Source organism: Puma concolor, chromosome C2, assembly GCF_028749965.1.
Source record: "Puma concolor isolate L17-30 chromosome C2, mPumCon1.1.hap2, whole genome shotgun sequence".
Classification (NCBI taxonomy): Eukaryota; Metazoa; Chordata; class Mammalia; order Carnivora; family Felidae; genus Puma; species Puma concolor.
The window spans coordinates 160,030,173-160,047,485 of NC_141675.1; the positions used below are offsets into that span (position 1 = coordinate 160,030,173).

At 48.7% G+C, this 17,313-nt stretch overlaps 2 protein-coding genes across 12 annotated transcripts in view; one reads left to right on the forward strand and one right to left on the reverse strand.

The window, feature by feature from the left end:
• Positions 1 to 7,408, reverse strand: part of MCM3AP (minichromosome maintenance complex component 3 associated protein) — a 55,946-nt gene extending 48,538 nt beyond the window's left edge. For 3 of the 4 annotated variants that reach the window (XM_025913453.2, XM_086676216.1, XM_086676218.1), the window contains exons 1-6: positions 7,040 to 7,293; positions 5,259 to 6,568; positions 4,804 to 5,027; positions 2,525 to 2,603; positions 2,148 to 2,292; positions 847 to 1,037 (exon numbers count right to left, since the gene is read on the reverse strand). In XM_025913453.2, the coding sequence (XP_025769238.1) occupies positions 847 to 1,037; positions 2,148 to 2,292; positions 2,525 to 2,603; positions 4,804 to 5,027; positions 5,259 to 6,471 (1,852 nt within the window). In that variant the 5' untranslated portion in view covers positions 6,472 to 6,568; positions 7,040 to 7,293. Of the gene's footprint in view, positions 1 to 846; positions 1,038 to 2,147; positions 2,293 to 2,524; positions 2,604 to 4,803; positions 5,028 to 5,258; positions 6,569 to 7,039 lie in introns of all 4 variants that reach the window. The other variant, XM_086676217.1, reaches the window with a different exon arrangement.
• On the forward strand, positions 6,770 to 16,890 carry YBEY (ybeY metalloendoribonuclease). Of its 8 annotated transcripts, XR_015240535.1 has the most exons (7): positions 7,411 to 7,538; positions 8,208 to 8,458; positions 10,822 to 10,950; positions 11,449 to 11,509; positions 11,946 to 12,014; positions 13,156 to 13,260; positions 15,261 to 16,890. XR_015240535.1 is itself a non-coding variant. In XM_086676220.1 (6 exons), exons 2-5 carry the CDS (start codon positions 8,249 to 8,251, stop codon positions 13,240 to 13,242), a joined length of 495 nt encoding a protein of 164 aa, XP_086532346.1. In that variant the 5' UTR covers positions 7,411 to 7,538; positions 8,208 to 8,248; the 3' UTR covers positions 13,243 to 13,260; positions 15,261 to 16,890. The 8 variants fall into 8 exon arrangements, 5 of the variants coding, with proteins under 5 accessions (XP_086532349.1, XP_086532348.1, XP_086532346.1 ...); XR_015240537.1 differs by lacking the exon at positions 15,261 to 16,890 and having other exon boundaries at positions 6,770 to 7,538; positions 10,892 to 10,950; positions 13,156 to 13,219; XM_086676220.1 differs by lacking the exon at positions 11,449 to 11,509.
• The last annotated feature ends 423 nt before the right edge of the window (positions 16,891 to 17,313 follow it).

The following is a 17,313-nucleotide window of genomic DNA, read 5'->3' on the forward strand; positions in this document are numbered from 1 at the left end:
TAGGAGTTACAGATTTTTCCCCTGGGTTGACATTTCTTAAGTTTTATTTGTGGGGATTTCTGTCAAACAAAACATTTTGATTTTTGTTTAATATGTGCTTTCTAGGGGCGCCTGGGTGGCGCAGTCGGTTAAGCGTCCGACTTCAGCCAGGTCACGATCTCACGGTCCAGGAGTTCGAGCCCTGCGTCGGGCTCTGGGCTGATGGCTCAGAGCCTGGAGCCTGTTTCCGATTCTGTGTCTCCCTCTCTCTCTGCCCCTCCCCCGTTCATGCTCTGTCTCTCTCTGTCCCAAAAAAAATAAATAAACATTGAAAAAAAAAATTAAAAAAAAAAAAAAAATATGTGCTTTCTAAATGTCTAAAAACTGCCCTTTAAAATGTTTAATTTTAAAAAATGGTTTATGGATTTTCTCCCAAATAAAATTCAAGGGGCGCCTGGGTGGCTCAGTTGGTTAAGCGTCCAACTTCAGCTCAGGTCATGATCTCACGGTTCGTGGGTTCGAGCCCACATCGGGTTCTGTGCTGACAGCTCTGGGCCTGGAGCATGCTTTGGATTCTGTGCCTCCCTCTCTCTCTGTCCCTCTACTCCCACGCTGTCTCTATCTCTCAAAAGTGAATAAATGTTAAAAAAAATAAATAAATAAAGACATATCTGCATTAAATCTACATCTATGCTCATCTTGGGAAACTAGTAAACAACAAAGTTACATGCGGCGCTTCGGAGGCCTAAGGCTCAATGTCAGTGAGCCTCCACAGACAGCAGTCACTCCCTCCTCACAGCTCCCAGAATGACCTTATCATGACCTTAGCGAGGTCTCTGAACCTCTGCTGAGATGCACCCACAATACCTTGTCGCATGATCCTGTCCCTCTGGTCAAGCAAGCGGTACTTCTCCTCAGATGTCTCAGCCACGGTGCCTATCAGGGCGCTAAGAGATGACACACATGGCCCGAGACCCTCGGAGCCCTCAGAGCCCGAATCAAAAGGGTCTCCCTCAAACTGATGGGTCTTTAGAAGACTTGGCTTCTTCACGGGAGAGCTACAAACAAAGTAACACATTAAGGGTCTTGTATCCATCAAGCATTTCTGTCATTTCCGCTTCCGGATGCTTTCCTTATTCAAGATTTTCTGCTCCTCCAAAACTGAAACTAAAATCACTAACAGGAGACGATGATGATCCTAATGAGGAGTGTAAAGGTGTTATTATTTTTCACTGTGATTTTCAAATTTTGAAACATTCCATACTTTTTAAAAATGAGAGGAGCCCATTTAAACATGTGAAATGAACTTCCGCATATTTCTATTTCAAAAAAATGAAATTCAGCCTGGGGGGAAAAACCACTTTTACACCATGAAGAAATCGTGTGTCTACATGTTTTCATACATTACTTCATTCTCGCAGAAGGATGTACTAAAAAGACATGAGCACTGCTTCCCAGCTTCCCCATTTTCTACCTGGCTTTCAACACTCTGGGAACTCGAATGTTGAAGATGTGACTGGCTGAGGGAGAAGAGAAAAATCAAAAGCAAATCAGCAACTAAAACGCTAACTGTAAAATGAAAGTAAGGAAATGATACGCTGACCAAAATACACCAAGGACTAAAGAGCAGCAGCCCGCTCTGTGGAAGGAAGAGAGGATCATGCGGAAAGGGGGCTGGGGAGGGAGGCTTTGCGAATGGATAGCCACTGAGGCCGTGTGAGGCACACACCATGTCCCCACTCTGGCCTGAGGGCTGTACACTTGTATAGTTCCCCAGCTATAATGTGGCCAAAAGGAAGACCGCCTCACCATGATAAGCTAGACCTACAGAAGGTCATACGGGAAATTGCTAGAAGTAGCTACTAGGAAAACTTGGTTATTACAGCCAATTAGACCTCTCAAGGGAACAAGTTGCTTCTTATATACTGAGTACAACAGCATGGGGCATGGAACTGAGTGGGAGGAGCCCAGTGGCCGTCTCCCCCTTGCCCTCTCCGCCATGTCCTACTCTCCCTCTCCCAGGCCCCCATTCCCCATGAAACCCTCCTCAAGGGTCAGCGTATCACCCACTTCCCAGCCATGCTCTGGCATGACTGCCATCAAGGGCACAGAAGTCAAGGACCCACACGCCACCGTGTCCAACAGTCCTCAGAAAGAACCAGCCGCACCTTTTACTCAGGAGGCTGACAGCTGCGGCCCTCCCCACAGGCTTGCTAAGAGGGGAGTGCTGAAACGATGCGTCCTCCGGGCCCTGGCCAGTTTCACCGTCACCTGGCTTCTTATCCTTCAGGGAAAAGGGCTTCTTATTGGGACCTGAGGACACAAGAGCACAGAGTTTATGAACCACAAGTCTGACACTGGATTTTACTTGTGTTTGAAAAAGTAATACTCTCCTAATTGTTACGGGAGATTCCAAAGCAGCCCAAAGAAACACTCTGAGACACAGGATCCATGGACAGCCAGCCCCGCCCTGGTGCTGGGGAAAGCTCAGTGGGCAGTCCATGCAGAGCACTGGAACCCACACCGGGAGTAACCGGGAACTCACTCAGTTTCTTCTTGTGCCAAAAGACAGCCATGTCCTTATGCAGATTTTTCCCCTTCTTCCTAGCCAGGGCTGCAGATGCCTAGGGAAACAGTCCACACCACAACGTATGAGGACGTCAGACCAAAGGAAATGAAATTAAAACTTCAAATGCAGTAGCAGAATTTGTACAGTTTTGTACAGAGCGAAGCCTCCATCCGCTACATGTTCTGACCATGCAGTCTGCCTCCAGTCACAGCAGCCACGGTCCTCACCTCTCTTACCTGTCTCACAGGCATGGATTTGCTCCTCTCCTTTTTGAAAGTAATGACTTTACTGTGATAGAACCCACAGATTAGCCTTGTTGGCATTTGGTGAGGTGACTCTCACCATCTGATTACACATACAGTAATACAGTAAATACATACGGTATTGGAAAGATTGCCAAGTCACACTTAAAGACAAAAAAAAAAGAGAATGACACACGTGGGATACATTTTATCACAAAATCAAGTACATTTTAGTATACCCATAGACAAACCTATGAAAAGGTCTAGAAAAATACACATCATACTAGGTAACCGTGCTTGCTCCCAGGTAACAGGAGAGATGAGGATAATCAGGAGACCTCAGCATTGTATGTATCAATGAACTACTGCCTACAACAATGTATTTACACACCTATTTCATAAATATTTTTTTAGGGTTCAGCTAGAAAAGTACATCTCAATAGTCAAATACCTTCAAAAACAAAACAAAAACGAGGCATATGACCCAGCACTTCTACTTTAAGTGTATACCCAAGAGAATGATAGGAAATATTTGCATACCTGTTCACAGAAGCATTATTCAAAATAGCCAAAAAGCAGAAACAGCCTCTGTCCATCGACAGATTAATAAAGAAAAATACATCTACACAATGGAATTATTATCCATCCATAAAAGGAATAAAGTACAACCACACAAACACTGAAAACGTGATGCTGACCAAAATAAGCAGGACAAATACTGTGATTCCACATAAATGTAATTTCTAGAATAGGCAAATTTAGAGAGATAGAAAGTAGATTAAAGGTCACCAAGGGCTTGGGGAAGGAAGAAATGGGAAAATACTACTTAGCGGTTAGGGTTACTGTTTGGGATGATGACAAACTTCTAGAAATAGATAATGGTGATGGTGGTACAACACTCTGAATGTAATTAATGCCACTGAATTGAAAGAAAAAAAGAAAGAAAGGAACAAACAGCAAAAACTCTAAAGCTATGGAAGTATTTTGGCACAGAACTTCTACTCTCAGGAATTTAAACAAAGGATGTAAACCAATCAGAAATACATGTACAAAATGTCCACAAATAGAAAATTAACCAGGTAAGTAAACAGGACAGAATGCCATACAGCACTTAACAATTCTCTTCTAATTAGGCTATTTATTGATTTCAGAAAATACTAAAGATTACAACCTGAAAACATAAGCAAACAGTATATGCAGCATGATCCCATTTGTGTAAAAACAACGTGACTATGTGTTTACAATGATATTAACTAAAATATTCATAGTTCATTTCAAATATTCATATTCATCTGGTTTTTCCCCTACATCATCACTTAAAAGAAGTATGAAAACATGCTTTCCACTTTACAAACTCTAAAGTACTTTTTCCCCAGAAGAAAATTCAGAAATAATAAAAACATAACGCAACATAGTGTGAACAATCCCCATATGCATACACCCTACAACTAATGCGTCATGCAAATGTGTACTTATATACATATTTAAAGTCAAGGTATAAACCAGATAAGTAATGTCAGTTATCCTGGAGGATAGGATTACATGGGGATTTTTTCTGTATTGTTGGAATGTTTACAGTGATTATGTACTATGATCAAATAAAAGAAAATCAGAAACAAACAAGAAAACTCAATTTTGAAAAAATGCTATGTGATTATAGAGCCAAGTTGAGAATAAGATATCTGAGTGCTTGCCCATTCTAGCAAGTAAGCGATAGATTAAAATATAAGTTTTAATGGGGCACCTGGGTGGCTCACTCGGTTAAGCATCCAACTTCAGCTCAGGTCATGATCTCACAGTTCGTGGGTTCGAGCCCCAGATCGGGCTCCTGACAGCTTAGAGCCTGGAACCTGCCTTGGATTCTGTGTCTCCCTCTCTCTCTGCCCCCCAACCGCTGCTCACACTGAACATTAAAAAAAGTTAAAAAATAAAATAAATAAAAAATAGGTTTTAAAGTGACAAAGGTCACTCGAACTTTTTCTCACTCACATTAAATTTGTTGGAAATACTCACATGATCAAAAAAATATACCACGGCAAGCTTTTTGCTGCGCCTGGTATAGATGCGCTGCACTTTAGCAATTTTACCAAAGTGTTTCTCCAAAATGGTTCTGTCGTTGAGATAGTCAGGGATGTTCTTGCACTGGATAGCTGTGATTTCAGCAGGAGACAAGCCTCCAAGACTGTCTGTGCTCTCGCTTCTTTTACTTTGACGCCCAGGTGTTCCTCTTAGAGAATCTAGGGATAAGAGAACGGGCACAAAAACGTAGCAGACGTCACATCTCAAATAGGAAGCACCAACTATGTAAGAGCAAAGTAAATGTTTATAGATACAAGACATTTTCTTCCTATGTTAGAATTCCTAATGTTTACAGGAAACTTACCAGAAACATTAAACTAAGACTCAGGGAAATTTACCAAGAACAAGCCAGCAGCATTTACTGGATGGCACACATTTTTAGAGCTCACCTTCTTTTTTATCTCTACTTTCAGTTTCCTCCTCCTTCACACCTGGGAGCCGGGAAAGTGCTGAGGAAGACTGACTCCCTCCTGGGATGGCCACAGGGTCATTTTCCGCGGACTCAGTACAACCAACTTCCTTTTTAGATTCCTTGTTGCCAAGACGACCTACTTCTTTATTGCTTTTGAAGACATCCTGTATCGTTCGACCAAACAAGGTGCCTCCCCGGGGTCGATTCAGGCGGACAGGTCGTTTATCTGGAGGATGATCTCCCCTAGACAGAGCGTCCACATCTTCTGCTCCATCATGGCCATGCCTCCTTGGGGAGCGATCCTGGTCCTCCTTCCTTTTCAGTCCCTTCATGAGGCTGGGAAGTGGCTCCATTTGGGATATACCTTCTTCACATCCTTGTCTGACCCCGGTTTTGCTAACCGGGTAGGGTTCTCCCAAAGACCCTGAAGATATGGGGAAGCTAGTGAAGCTACTATTAGAACTTCCAAATAGTGATTTAGAGCCTCTCTTCTCTTCCTCTACGTTTTGGTTTGACAAAGCAGAGGCAAAGGCAGATGACGAATTATTACTGTTAACTGGTTTTGAAAAGGTGAAATTTGAATTGCTAGCTGTACTTGTCACCTGAGAAAAAGAAAATGGTGCCAGTCCCCCAGGTCCGCTACTAATGGGGTGAGAAAATGTGAAAAATCCAGAAGTAATTTGACTCTGAGTTTTCTCAGGCTCAGATTCAGCCCCCAATATTGGTCTGAACACTGAATTTTCCAGAGGTTTAAAGCTAAATTCTGTTTTCCCAAAACCAGAGCTTGTTATTTCTCCAGTTTCTGGTCCAAATGTAGAAGTACTTGGGAAAGTCCCAAAGCTGGATGATTTAAAACTAAATCCTGGGTTTCCAGGCACACACGAACTTGAAGGCCCAGAGGCAGCTACAAAGGCTGGAGTGTGTTCAAGTCCTGAAAACAGTCCAACATTTGAGGTCTGGGAAAATCCTAATGTTTGTGCTGAAGAAGAATGACTTACTCCGGAAGATGTTGGAAAGCTGGATACCTGTGAAAATCCTGACGTTTTCCCAGATAACGTATTGCTTTGTCCGAAAGGCGAGGGCTGACCAAATCGAAATGGCGGCTTAGCCTGAAATGTTCCTATGGAACTACTGGAAGATGCTGGAAAAACCCCAGGCTGCTGCCCACTGAAAGGATTGGTTGGGTTCATCTTCTGATCCAAGGTAGTGAATACTATGTATACACAAGTTGTTCTCTTCTTTAAACAGTCTGTTCAACTAGGAAGCCACCCTCATCTTCACAATAAGCTGGAAGACAAAAATTGAGATCATCACAGCTATGTCCTGCTGGAAGACTAAGAAGATAATTTTTAAGCACATGTCACACTCTAAGAATAATGGAAAGTTGGGCAAATCAAAGGGTTAGGTATTATTTTCTGAGAGCCAGTGGGGAGTTTGTGGGGAGGGCTGGAGTAGAGGGTGGAGAAATAAATTACTTCGTTACTGGAGATTGAAGCGTGATACTTCAGACTAAGGAAAAATTCAAATCATTTTCTGAATTGGTAAGTTCACGAAAAAACTCAAATAACAACAAGAAAATGAATGTAGTCACACTTTTAAAGAGAGGAGTTTCTCCAAACTTATTCCAATCTCCATAGCCAGAAAGCTACAGTGTAACGCTGTTAAGAACATTAGTGTTGCAGTGTTTTCTAATTTTCTCCCAGCAACCAGAACACTAAATGTTCTTCCCAGATATAGAAATAAATTGTGTTGCCATACCTGCGATGACCCAGAAACCGGCTCAAAGGACGAGTGCCCCGCAGAGAGGCCGCCCCCAGACCCGAGAAGGGCCGGGAACGGATGCCGCGCAACCAGAAAAGTCCCGCCCCCGGCCCTCGGCCGCCCGCGCCCCAGGCCCGCTCCGCGGACTACAGGGGCGCGGTGGCGGGGAGATGGCGCAGGGGAAGGAAGCGGCCTCCACCCAGGTCGGGCCCCGCGCCGCGCTCACCATCCGGCTCAGGGACTCGGAGACCCGCCGCCTGCCGCCGCCCCGGGGCCCCTCGGCGCCCGGCTGGAGGCGCAGACACGGATCGCAGCCGCCGGAGCCAGGCCTTCGCTGCGCGCTGCGGAAAGAAAACGCAACGGACCAGCTTCCGGCCCTTCCGCGCGGCTCGGCCCCACACTGACTCCGCCACACTCTGGTTCCGCCCTCCAGCCGGAAGGCCGGAGGGCTTCCGGCGCACGGGATGTCAACGGGACCCCGTTGGCTTCGAACCTGGTACGTGAGCCGGTGGCTTTCTCTCTAAAGCGGGGCGTCGTTCGCAGCCCGCGTGCTGCCCGTAGCCTGCGTTCGGAGCCTCGGTGCCACGCTGAGTGGTCCCTTGGGAAGCCCCCGACCCACTCCCCCACCCCTGCCGTCTCCCTAGGACTCACGCCCTTCGGCCCTTCCCCTCCCCGCCTCCGCTCACACACACCTCCCCATAGCACCCTCCCACGCTCCCCCCATATGATCCCACACCTCCCCTCCCCTCACCCCACACCTCCCCTCCCCTCACCCCACACCCCCCCACTCCCCCTCACCCTATAGCACCCTACACCTCCCTCTCCCCCCATCCTGTACAACCCCACACCACCTCACAACTCACCGTATTCTTCCTCCACCTCCTCGCCCGCGCCCCAACCCGGTTTCATTATTAATGGCCCCTTCCTGGCTACAGGTCCTAATTTCCTACCTGCTGTTCCATTCTGGCAGGCCTGACTCTAGGACTTCCTATTATATTCCCTCATTTTTGTATCTTTCTTATGGTAAAATGTAAATCCCCTTAAATTTTTCAGTGAGTTTCACAAAATAAAATGATGTGAGGTCTATATGTGTTTTTATAGAGTTTTATAGAATTTATTGCCACTTTCAATTACTGATTTGTGTTCTTTTAAACTTTGACCACAGGCTCCTTTTTAAACATTTTTAAAGGGCATGTTGTTCCGAAAATGAGTTTGGTGCTTAGAAACCTGCAACGAGCTGTCCCCATCAGGAGAGCGCCTCTTCGCAAGAAGTTGGAGATTGTGAGGAGTATATTAGGGGTGCAGAAATTTGACCTGGCGATCATCTGTGTTGACAACAAGAGTATTCAGCACATTAATAAAATCTACAGAGAGAAAAATCTGCCAACAGATGTGCTTTCCTTTCCATTTCATGAGGTAAAAAGTATTCTCCTCTTGTCTGGCCCACCTTCTGGTGTAAATACTCTGATTTTTAAGTTTTGTTTTGGAAACTTTAAAATAGGGGCACCTGAGTGGCTTAGTCCGTTAAGAGTCCAACTCTTGATTTTGGCTCAGGTCAAGATCTCGCCATGTGGAGACTGCTTGGGATTCTCTCTCTCTCTCTCTCTGCCCCTCCCCTGCTCTCACTCTATCTCTAAGTAAATAAATAAATAAACTTGAAAAAAAAAAAAAGAGAGAGAACTTTAAAATATACACATGAGGGGAGCCTGGGCGGCTCAGTCAGTTAAGTGTCTGGCTCTTTGTTTTGGCTCAAGTCATGATCTCACGGGTCTGTGAGTTAGGGTCCCTCTTTGGGCACTGTGCTGACAGCATGAGTCTGCTTGGGATTCTTCTCTCTCTCTGTCTCCCTCTCTCTCTGCCCCTCCCCTGCTTGCACTCTCTCTCAAAATCATAACCATTTAAAAAAAAAAAGTGTACACATGAGTAGAGTGCAGCATGACCAGCCCCTATTGACCAATACCCATCACCCGGGGAGAAAAAGTGATTGGTGCCATCCTTCAGAAGACCGTCAGTGAGTTTGAAGGGGAGTGAGTGCTTCTGCAACTGTGTGATTCAGTAGCAAGTATGGTAGGGTTGAAAAATTTTAATAACACTGAAATTTTCACTGAAAATGTAAAATAACACTGAAGAAATATTTTCTTCTTTTTTTAAGTGTTTATTTTTGAGAGAGAGAATACGAGTATGGGAGGGGCAGAGAGAGAGGGAGACACAGAATTCAAAGAGGCTCCAGGCCCCGAGCTGTCAGCACCGAGCCAGATGAGGGGCTCAAACCCACGAACCGTGAGATCATGACCTGAGCCAAAGTTGGATGCTTAACCAACTGAGCCACCCAGGTGCCCCTGAAAAAATATTTTCAACAATAAAAGATAGTGATTAGGTTATGAGCTGCATCATGAAATGACTCATTCAAAGCCATTATTAGTAGCAGCATCCAGACCTTTTTGGAAAGCAATTTGGCAATATACTCCAAGAGCATTTGAAACATATGTGTACTCTTTAATCCACTAGTGTCACATTTAAGGAGGGTAAAGCAAGAAAAGGAAGAAGACAAAATGTTATAAAAATTTTAAATGTTCGGTTGATTTTTTTTCCTGATGGGGAGGAAACACCCTAAATACCCATCCACACGTGACTAGCTTAGTGTGAACCGACCTCAGATTAATAGACTGGGGGTTTTTTGGTTTTATGTAGGAAGATGTGGAAGATTGTTTAGGACAAAATAACAAACAGAACAGAAATTGGACTGACGTGGATTTGTGTGATTGTGCACTGGAAAGGATGAAAGAAGGAAAGTAACTCCTTCAACAAGGTGGAAAAGATGTGGGAATGTTGGGGTTCTGAGCTGACGGCCAAGAAAGAATTCTTGAGGCATCTTTGGTGCAAAAAAGGTAGTTTTATTAAAGCACAGGGACAGGACCTGTGGGCAGGAAGAGCTGCACTGGGGTTGTGAGGAGTCGCTGATTTTACACTTTCAAGTCAGGAGAGGGTCAGGGACAGGGGAAACCTCCAAGGAAATTTGGAAACAAGGTTTCCAGAGCCCTGAGGGGGTTAGCTATTGTAAGAAGAAGTTAATTTACTTCTGTCTTGTAAAACCTTACTTACGAGACCCTTCAAATATATATCAGGGGACCATATGCTTGGAGGATGATGGCTAACCTATATCTTGGGGACTAGAGATGAAGGAAGTTTCCAAAGGAATTTCCTTTTTTTTTTTTTTTTAACGTTTATTTATTTTTGAGAGACAGAGTACAAGCGGGAGAAGGGCAGAGAAAGAGGAAGACACAGAATCCAAAGCAGGCTCCAGGCTCTGGGCTGTCAGCACAGAGCCCGATGCAGGGCTCAAACTCACGAGCCGCGAGATCATGATCTGAGCTAAGTCAGACGCTTAACAAACTGAGGCATCCGGGCCCCCCTCTAAAGGAGTTTCTATATGTTTAAAGAAGGCTTACAGGATCCTGGGGGGTCAGGCTAAGGTTGCCTTTTGCCCCTAGCAAAGTGTCATCATGGAGCCAGCTGAGCTCATAGAGGAAAGTCATTCTGCCTGTTTCAAGGGACTGTCAATGGGCTGTAAGTTGTAAGGAAATTTTTTTTTTGCCTTTGTTCTCCACATCAGAAACATCTGAAGTCACTCGTAAACAGTGGCTCTACTGTGGTTCCCCCACTCCTCACCTGCCTTGGGACTGATGAGTAGGGGTCTTCCAGAATGAAATGTGTAGGCCTGTTGTCGGGTTAGTGTTCCTGAGGTCGTGCTCTCCGAATCTGTCTTTCCTCATTTATAGAATGTAAAAGCAGGTGAACTTCCCCAGCCTGATTTTCCAGATGACTACAATTTGGGTGACATTTTCCTAGGAGTGGAGTATATCTTCCAGCAATGCAAAGGGAATGAGGATTACTATGACGTCCTTACCGTAAGTGGGAATGAGTGCTGGCCCCTGATGCCACAGCCGTGTCCTTTGCCCGGGCCTGGGAAGAGGTCATGGGTGGGACGCTGGCACCCGCACTGCCTCCCGTGTGGGACAAGGATTATTGGGGGAGGGAGACCTACGAGTAGGGGCTGTACCCTCTCTCGTCATCTGGCAGAGAGAGGGAAGAGCCTAAGCCGAGCAGTGTTGGGTGAGAGGAGAGGACAGGAAACATGTCGGAAGCTCCCGGAAACAGCCTTGTTTTTCCCTTTTACCTCTGGAGCTCAGCAGGCTGTGTAGCTAACTCAGACCTACTGAATAAGCTCCTTACAGAACTGTCAAAGTAGATGGGACTGTAGCCTCTAGGACCTTCCAGATCCCACTCTCCTCAGCTGGATGCAAAAGAAAGGAGGGGTGGTTCTGCAGAGCGATCGTATTTTAACTTCCTCATGGATTCGATTGAGGTGTTTTTCTTTGACCAGACAGCCCCTGAATTATCTCTAGGGGATCCTGGAGCTTCTGTGTGACTTGAAGCAGAGCTTCCCAGCAAGAGCCATTGTGACAGGTGTTGGGGGCCTGCTCTCTGGGGTGGGGGTGGACTTTCTGGGAGCAGGAGCCCTGGCACAGACGGGACTGCTCAGCATGGGGTTCGGCTCCAGGGTCTCTGCGGCCGGCAGCCACGCACCCCACAGGCTGCGGTGGGCATCCACTTCCGGCACCCCCTGCCACACCCCAGAGATCCAGTGCCTGCAGGGGAGGGCCGGCCCGCCGCTCCCACCACCCTCATCCCCCCACGACAGGGCTAGGCCGGCCACTCTCCTCCTGGCCGGCACTCCACTGCACGTAGGCACCCCTCACAGCCCCAGGTACCCTCCACCCCTGGGTTCCTAACCTCCCACCACGCATGGGCTGAGTTCTCCCTTCCTTCCCTGCTCCTCCTCCTCTGGCACGTGGCCTGCTCGTGATCAGTCCGTGAAACAGCTTTTTAATTTTTCTGACAGGTGACCGCCACCCATGGGCTCTGTCACCTGCTGGGCTTCACACACAGCACGGAGGCTGAATGGCAGAAGGTAGGAGCTGTCCTCCAGTCCTCCACCATATGCACAAGAGGGCACACCAAGAACCGGGGCTGCCTAGCTATCTCCTGCAGTCAAGTATGAAGACCAGATTTGGAAAACAAAACAAAACAAAACACAAAGGCAGTAAATTAAGGAATTTTATAAAGGCTTATTTCACAAAAAAAGACTAGCAGTGTTCAAAATATCGGGCCCCCCCAATGCTACTAACTGTATTGCTTATTCACTGTTGAAAGGAACGACTGAATAGAGAGACCAAATTCTGTAAGTTCTATAAAACTCTAATGGTTTAAAGTTAAAAAATCTTTACAAGAGAAATTGTGATGTTATTGATCAGTTGGGAACTCAAATCATGCAGGCGTCTGATAGGGACCTATCGGGTGAAGTTACTTAGCCATTCGTATCCTTCAGAAGTGCCAGTGTATCTACCCCATGTATAAGGTTGTGTGCTGGGATATATACGTGTTGTTTTTAATAAGCTCACATTATATTTGTAGTCAAATAATTGGGTTCTCTGGAAGGCATCAAAAAACTTTTTCAATTAACAAGAGTCCTTGATACAGTTGTCCTCACATCCAGTCTATCTCAGGCTGGGTCGCCTGTGGCCACACCCCTCCAAGTCATAGACTGACCCTGATGAGGCCCCTTCGCCCCCCTCTGGCAGCACCTTGGAAAGTCCATGTTGTCACCGCCAGCAGGGACCCCAGCCCTCCTGGGACTTCCTCACCCACCCACCCACCCCCCACCACCACCCCCCCCACCCCTGCAAGCACTGACCACCCTTTCCCCCAGGAGGGGCTGCCCTCCCCCATTTCCTGGGCCCCACTGACTTGTCTGGCCTGTTCTGCAATTCCAAATAGGGACTCATCTTCTTTTACCCAGGGCTACTACTTCAGCCCCTGGCCCCCAGTCCCTCCTGCTGTCCCCACCCATCACCCCACAGGCAGCATGTCCATACTCCCTGTGCAGCGCTGGGTGAAGGTAAGCGGAACCAGGTCCTGCACTTTGAATCTGGGAGAGTCCACACAGCAGAGGCTCCTCATGCCACAGCCATGGGGATGGGCTTCCCCCAGAGGGCACCCCTGGGGCCAGGCCATGAAGCAGTCCACAGTCACTTTCCATTCCCTTCTTTCAGATGTACCAGAAGGAAAAGCAGGTTCTCGAGGAGCTGAGCCGGCGCACCGGGACCAGTCTCCAGCCCCTAAGCAGGGGCCTCTTCTGACTGCTGGAGGCCCAAGATGTGAGTGGCACCTGAGGGACTCTCCAGCACACAGGGACACCATGTGGAGGGCAGATGGACCCTCACCTTCGGGCCCTGAGGACCAGGCACGCCACCAAACTGAGGGCTCTGCTGGTTGCTACTGCCCCGTGGGGCTGCAGAAGTGACTAAGTATAAAAAGTAATGTCCATTCATGTCTTCATTTGGAAGCCAGCAGACATGTTATTTTCAGTATTGCAGATAAGATAGTTCTAAACTCTTAGAGTGGAGAGGTGGAGCACAGGAACTTCATCCGCCTGGGGTTCTGCCTTAGGCGAGAGGCATTCTTCTCTCCTGCCTGTGCAGCCTGCGCAGGAAAATCAACCAGGCGGCCCGGGGCGGGCGTGCCCCTCACCCTCCTTCCTACGGGAACCCTGTTGGATTCGGTCCCCACTTACCCCTCGAGAGTGCTGTGACCTGGTACCTTCATGAGGGGAGACACAAGGCTGACCCTTAGGGTGGCCTCAAGGCCCGGGACCACCTCAGTCACGTGACCCACAGCAGCCATCTCCCACCCGTCACATCTCGTGAGGTGGTTGCAGCCCCGGCTCGGAGCATTGCCCGTGGACTCTACCTAAGGCCTCTTTCCTGACAAGACAGGAGCTCTCGAGCCCTGTTGGCCCTGTTCACCCGCTGAGTGAAGTCAAGTGTCTCCTGGCTCCAGGGGAGCCCTGAGCTCCAACTGCCACATCCCATCCTCTTTCCTGTGTTTCTTGCCTTGTCCTCTGAATATTAAGCCCAGGAGGCAGCACAGACCTTCACCCAGAGCTGCTCATGGGCCCAGGGCATCGTGGGAGCAGACCATGGGCCGCTGGCTGAGCCAGCCCGGGCCTCCATCACTCGGACCTCCCAGGTACCGGTGTTGGCAGCGGCACCGTGACCTCTGCAGAGGCCATGGCAATAAAACAGCCTCTCGGGGACTCTGGCCCCAAAACCAGGGATACTACAATTCTGAGAATTTGGTTTCTCCCATGAATCCATCTCAAAAGGTGAAAATGCATTTCCCACTGGATCTGCCATGTCTCCACTTGGACTTTCCCCAGGCGCTCAGGGACACAGAGGTGGGCTCATGGTGTTCCTGAGTGCTCATGGGCTCAGCGCAGCCTGCCTGTAGCCAGGGAAGCTGGCTCTCAGTGGAAAGTCGAACAGCAAAGACCAAAGATGACCCCACAAAGCTCTTGGCGTTACGGTTCTTTTTAAGAGAAGGAAGGGGTCCTGAGACCTGCCTGTCCTGTCAGCAGGCATTTCGGATGCTCCCCCGTCTTCCGTTACAGCCAACCCCCATGCATCTCTGGTCACGTGGGGCTCGGGAGATCTGCCAGGGATTGGGCCTCAGAACAGAACTGCTGGGGGCTGGGGGTGAGGGATCCAGCTTTATCAGGCAATGCCTAGTGCTTCCCAGGGGCCTGGTCACTCGTCCCCCCTGCAGCCCATAGCAATGACCTTGGCGTCCAGAGCCCAGCCCCCATGCACCCAGACTCCCCACCCCCCGTCACGTGTGCACTGAGGCTGGCCTGCATCTGTCCTGTCAGCAGTGACCGGCTTTTCATTGGCGTCCCCTCCACTGTGAAGTATTGGTTTTTCTTTTTTATTGATTCAGAGGGGTTTTTATATATCATTGAAAACAATAGGGAATGTAAGCCAGTGTCCTTCTGATCTAAATCTGAGAAAAGGCTGTCCCATCCAGCCATGGAGCTCTGTCTCGGCTGTCTCATTCCCCTGGACACTTCTGCCCACCCCTGAGCTGGCCACAGTGCCCTGATTCCAGAGCTTCTGCAAACCCAGCCTCTGCCGGGACAGGCCCTTCTTCCTGCTCCAGGGGTCCCTTGGGTTCTTCAGCCCTTTACTCTCCCGTGTGGTCTCCAGATTCAGCTCCTGAGTGCCAGGAAACACTGGAGTCTCGATTAGAGGCACAGTAAGTCTGCAGAGCAGCTGGGACATTCAGGCTCCAGGCCAGGCCTACATGGTATCTCGTTTCACAGGTCTTCGACTTCTCAGCACCCCACACCAAGGGGCAGGAGGGCACGGCCATGAGAAGAAAATGGTTTCTTCACTCATACGTCTTCTGACATGAAGTGCTAGGAGTCTGTGCAGACCCCACAGGTTAAGGGTTCAGTCCCACAGCACTGCCCCCACTTTGGAGCACGGTATACACACCTCTGTCCGCCTCTACCACAGATCAGGGGACTGTGGGGGCTTGGGGCTCTGGACAGAAGTGGGGGTGAAGACCAAACCTGTAGCTCTTACAGCACACAGTCAAGTTCTGCACAGCCAGCCTCCACCCCGGGCTCCAGGCACTTGGAGCTCAGACCTCCCTCCCAGGCAGGTTTGTAGCAGTGTCAGAAGTTGTGGCTGCTTCCATGTTCACGGCTCTCTTCCAGGGCCCGCTCTGACCTCTTTAGCATCCCCAGGTCGGCCTGCGCAGAACCAAGGGGACCCCCCCCCTCCCGTGAGGGCTGCCTTCACCCCTGTGCCCCACATCAACTGTGACCCCACTTGATGCCCAGTGGTGCCTTGCTCTGTCCTGTCACGGCACCTGGACGCTCCTCGATGCAGGAAGATGTTTCCTTTATCCCTGTGGACCGAAGGCTCCTGAAACCCTTGTAATTTCTTGGGTGACAGGCATGTCTTTTGTTCTGAGGCAACTCTTAGAGGCTCCTGGGGGGGGGCCGGGCCCCCAGAAAGACCTGCCATGATTGGAAGCTTGTTAACTGTTAGCCCCTTCCTCCCATCCCATTCTCCAGAGAGGGAGAAGGGCTGGAAATGCAGTTAGTCTATCTCGCAGGCATGCCTACGAGAGGAAGTCCCCATAAATCCCAGTAGCGCAGGGTCCCAAGAGCCTCCAAGTGAGTAAACACATCCACACTGAAAGGGTGACGCGCCCCAACTCCACGTGGTGGAGGCTCCTGTGCAGGGGACCCTCCCAGACCTGCCCCACCCCTTATCACATCCTTCAACTGGCAAATGTGTTTCCTGAGTTCTGTGAACAGCTCTAACAAAGTAATCGAACCTGAAGAGGGGGTCATGGGAACCTCTGCAGGTCAGGAGCAGGGACAACTGCACTTGCAGCTGGCGAGGGAGGTGGGGGGGCAGTCTCGTGGGACTTCATCCTCACGCAGGTGGACAGTGTCAGAACCGAGTTGGATGACAGGATATCCTGGTGATGCCGGAGAGGACTGGTAACTAGAAGTGACAGAAGTGCCTGTTCTATGTGTGAGTAAAGGACATTCACGAGGAAGGACTGGGTTTTCCTCACTCAAGACACAGACAAAACTGAGTTTTTCCAATTTATCAGGCCATCCAAAGACATCCAACTTCTGTTAAACTTCCTCCCTGTATTTAATTAATAATTGTGTTGAGAAATAAAACCCAATTGTGTTCAGAAAAGCCATGTTAGAAAACATCAACATTGGGACGCCTGGGTGGCTCAGTCGGTTAAGCGGCCAACTTCAGCTCAGGTCATGATCTCACGGTTCGTGTGTTCAAGCCCCATGTCAGGCTCTGTGCTGACAGCTCGGAGCCTGAGCCTGCTTTGGTTTCTGTGTCTCCCTCTCTCTCTGCCTCTCCCCCACTCATGCTCTGTCTCTCTGTCTCTTAAAAATAAACATTAAAGGGGGCGCCTGGGTGGCGCAGTCGGTTAAGCGTCCGACTTCAGCCAGGTCACGATCCGACTTCAGCCAGGTCACGATCTCGCGGTCCGGGAGTTCGAGCCCCGCGTCGGGCTCTGGGCAGATGGCTCAGAGCCTGGAGCCTGTTTCTGATTCTGTGTCTCCCTCTCTCTCTGCCCCTCCCCCGTTCATGCTCTGTCTCTCTCTGTCCCAAAAATAAATAAAAACGTTGAAAAAAAATTTTTTTTTAAATAAATAAACATTAAAAAAATTAATAAAAAAAAGTCAACGTGAAAATCAGCAATGGAGTCAGACCTTTAATTGCCTTTCACAAGAGATGCGTGTGCCAGGCACGTGGTGGGGGCCCCTGCCGCCCTCCCGCCCTGGAGGCATCCTGGCCGCCACGTGGTCATCCCCTTCCCCGGGC

Excerpts from the sequence above, each read along its gene's own strand:
- YBEY (XM_086676223.1), top strand. The coding sequence starts at position 7,121 with ATGCCGCGCAACCAGAAAAGTCCCGCCCCCGGCCCTCGGCCGCCCGCG. Across the intron at positions 7,539-8,207 it reads CCCCGTTGGCTTCGAACCTG|GCTCCTTTTTAAACATTTTT; the intron begins GTACGTGAGCCG and ends CTTTGACCACAG. Across the intron at positions 8,459-10,533 it reads TTTCCTTTCCATTTCATGAG|CAAAGTGTCATCATGGAGCC; the intron begins GTAAAAAGTATT and ends TTTTGCCCCTAG.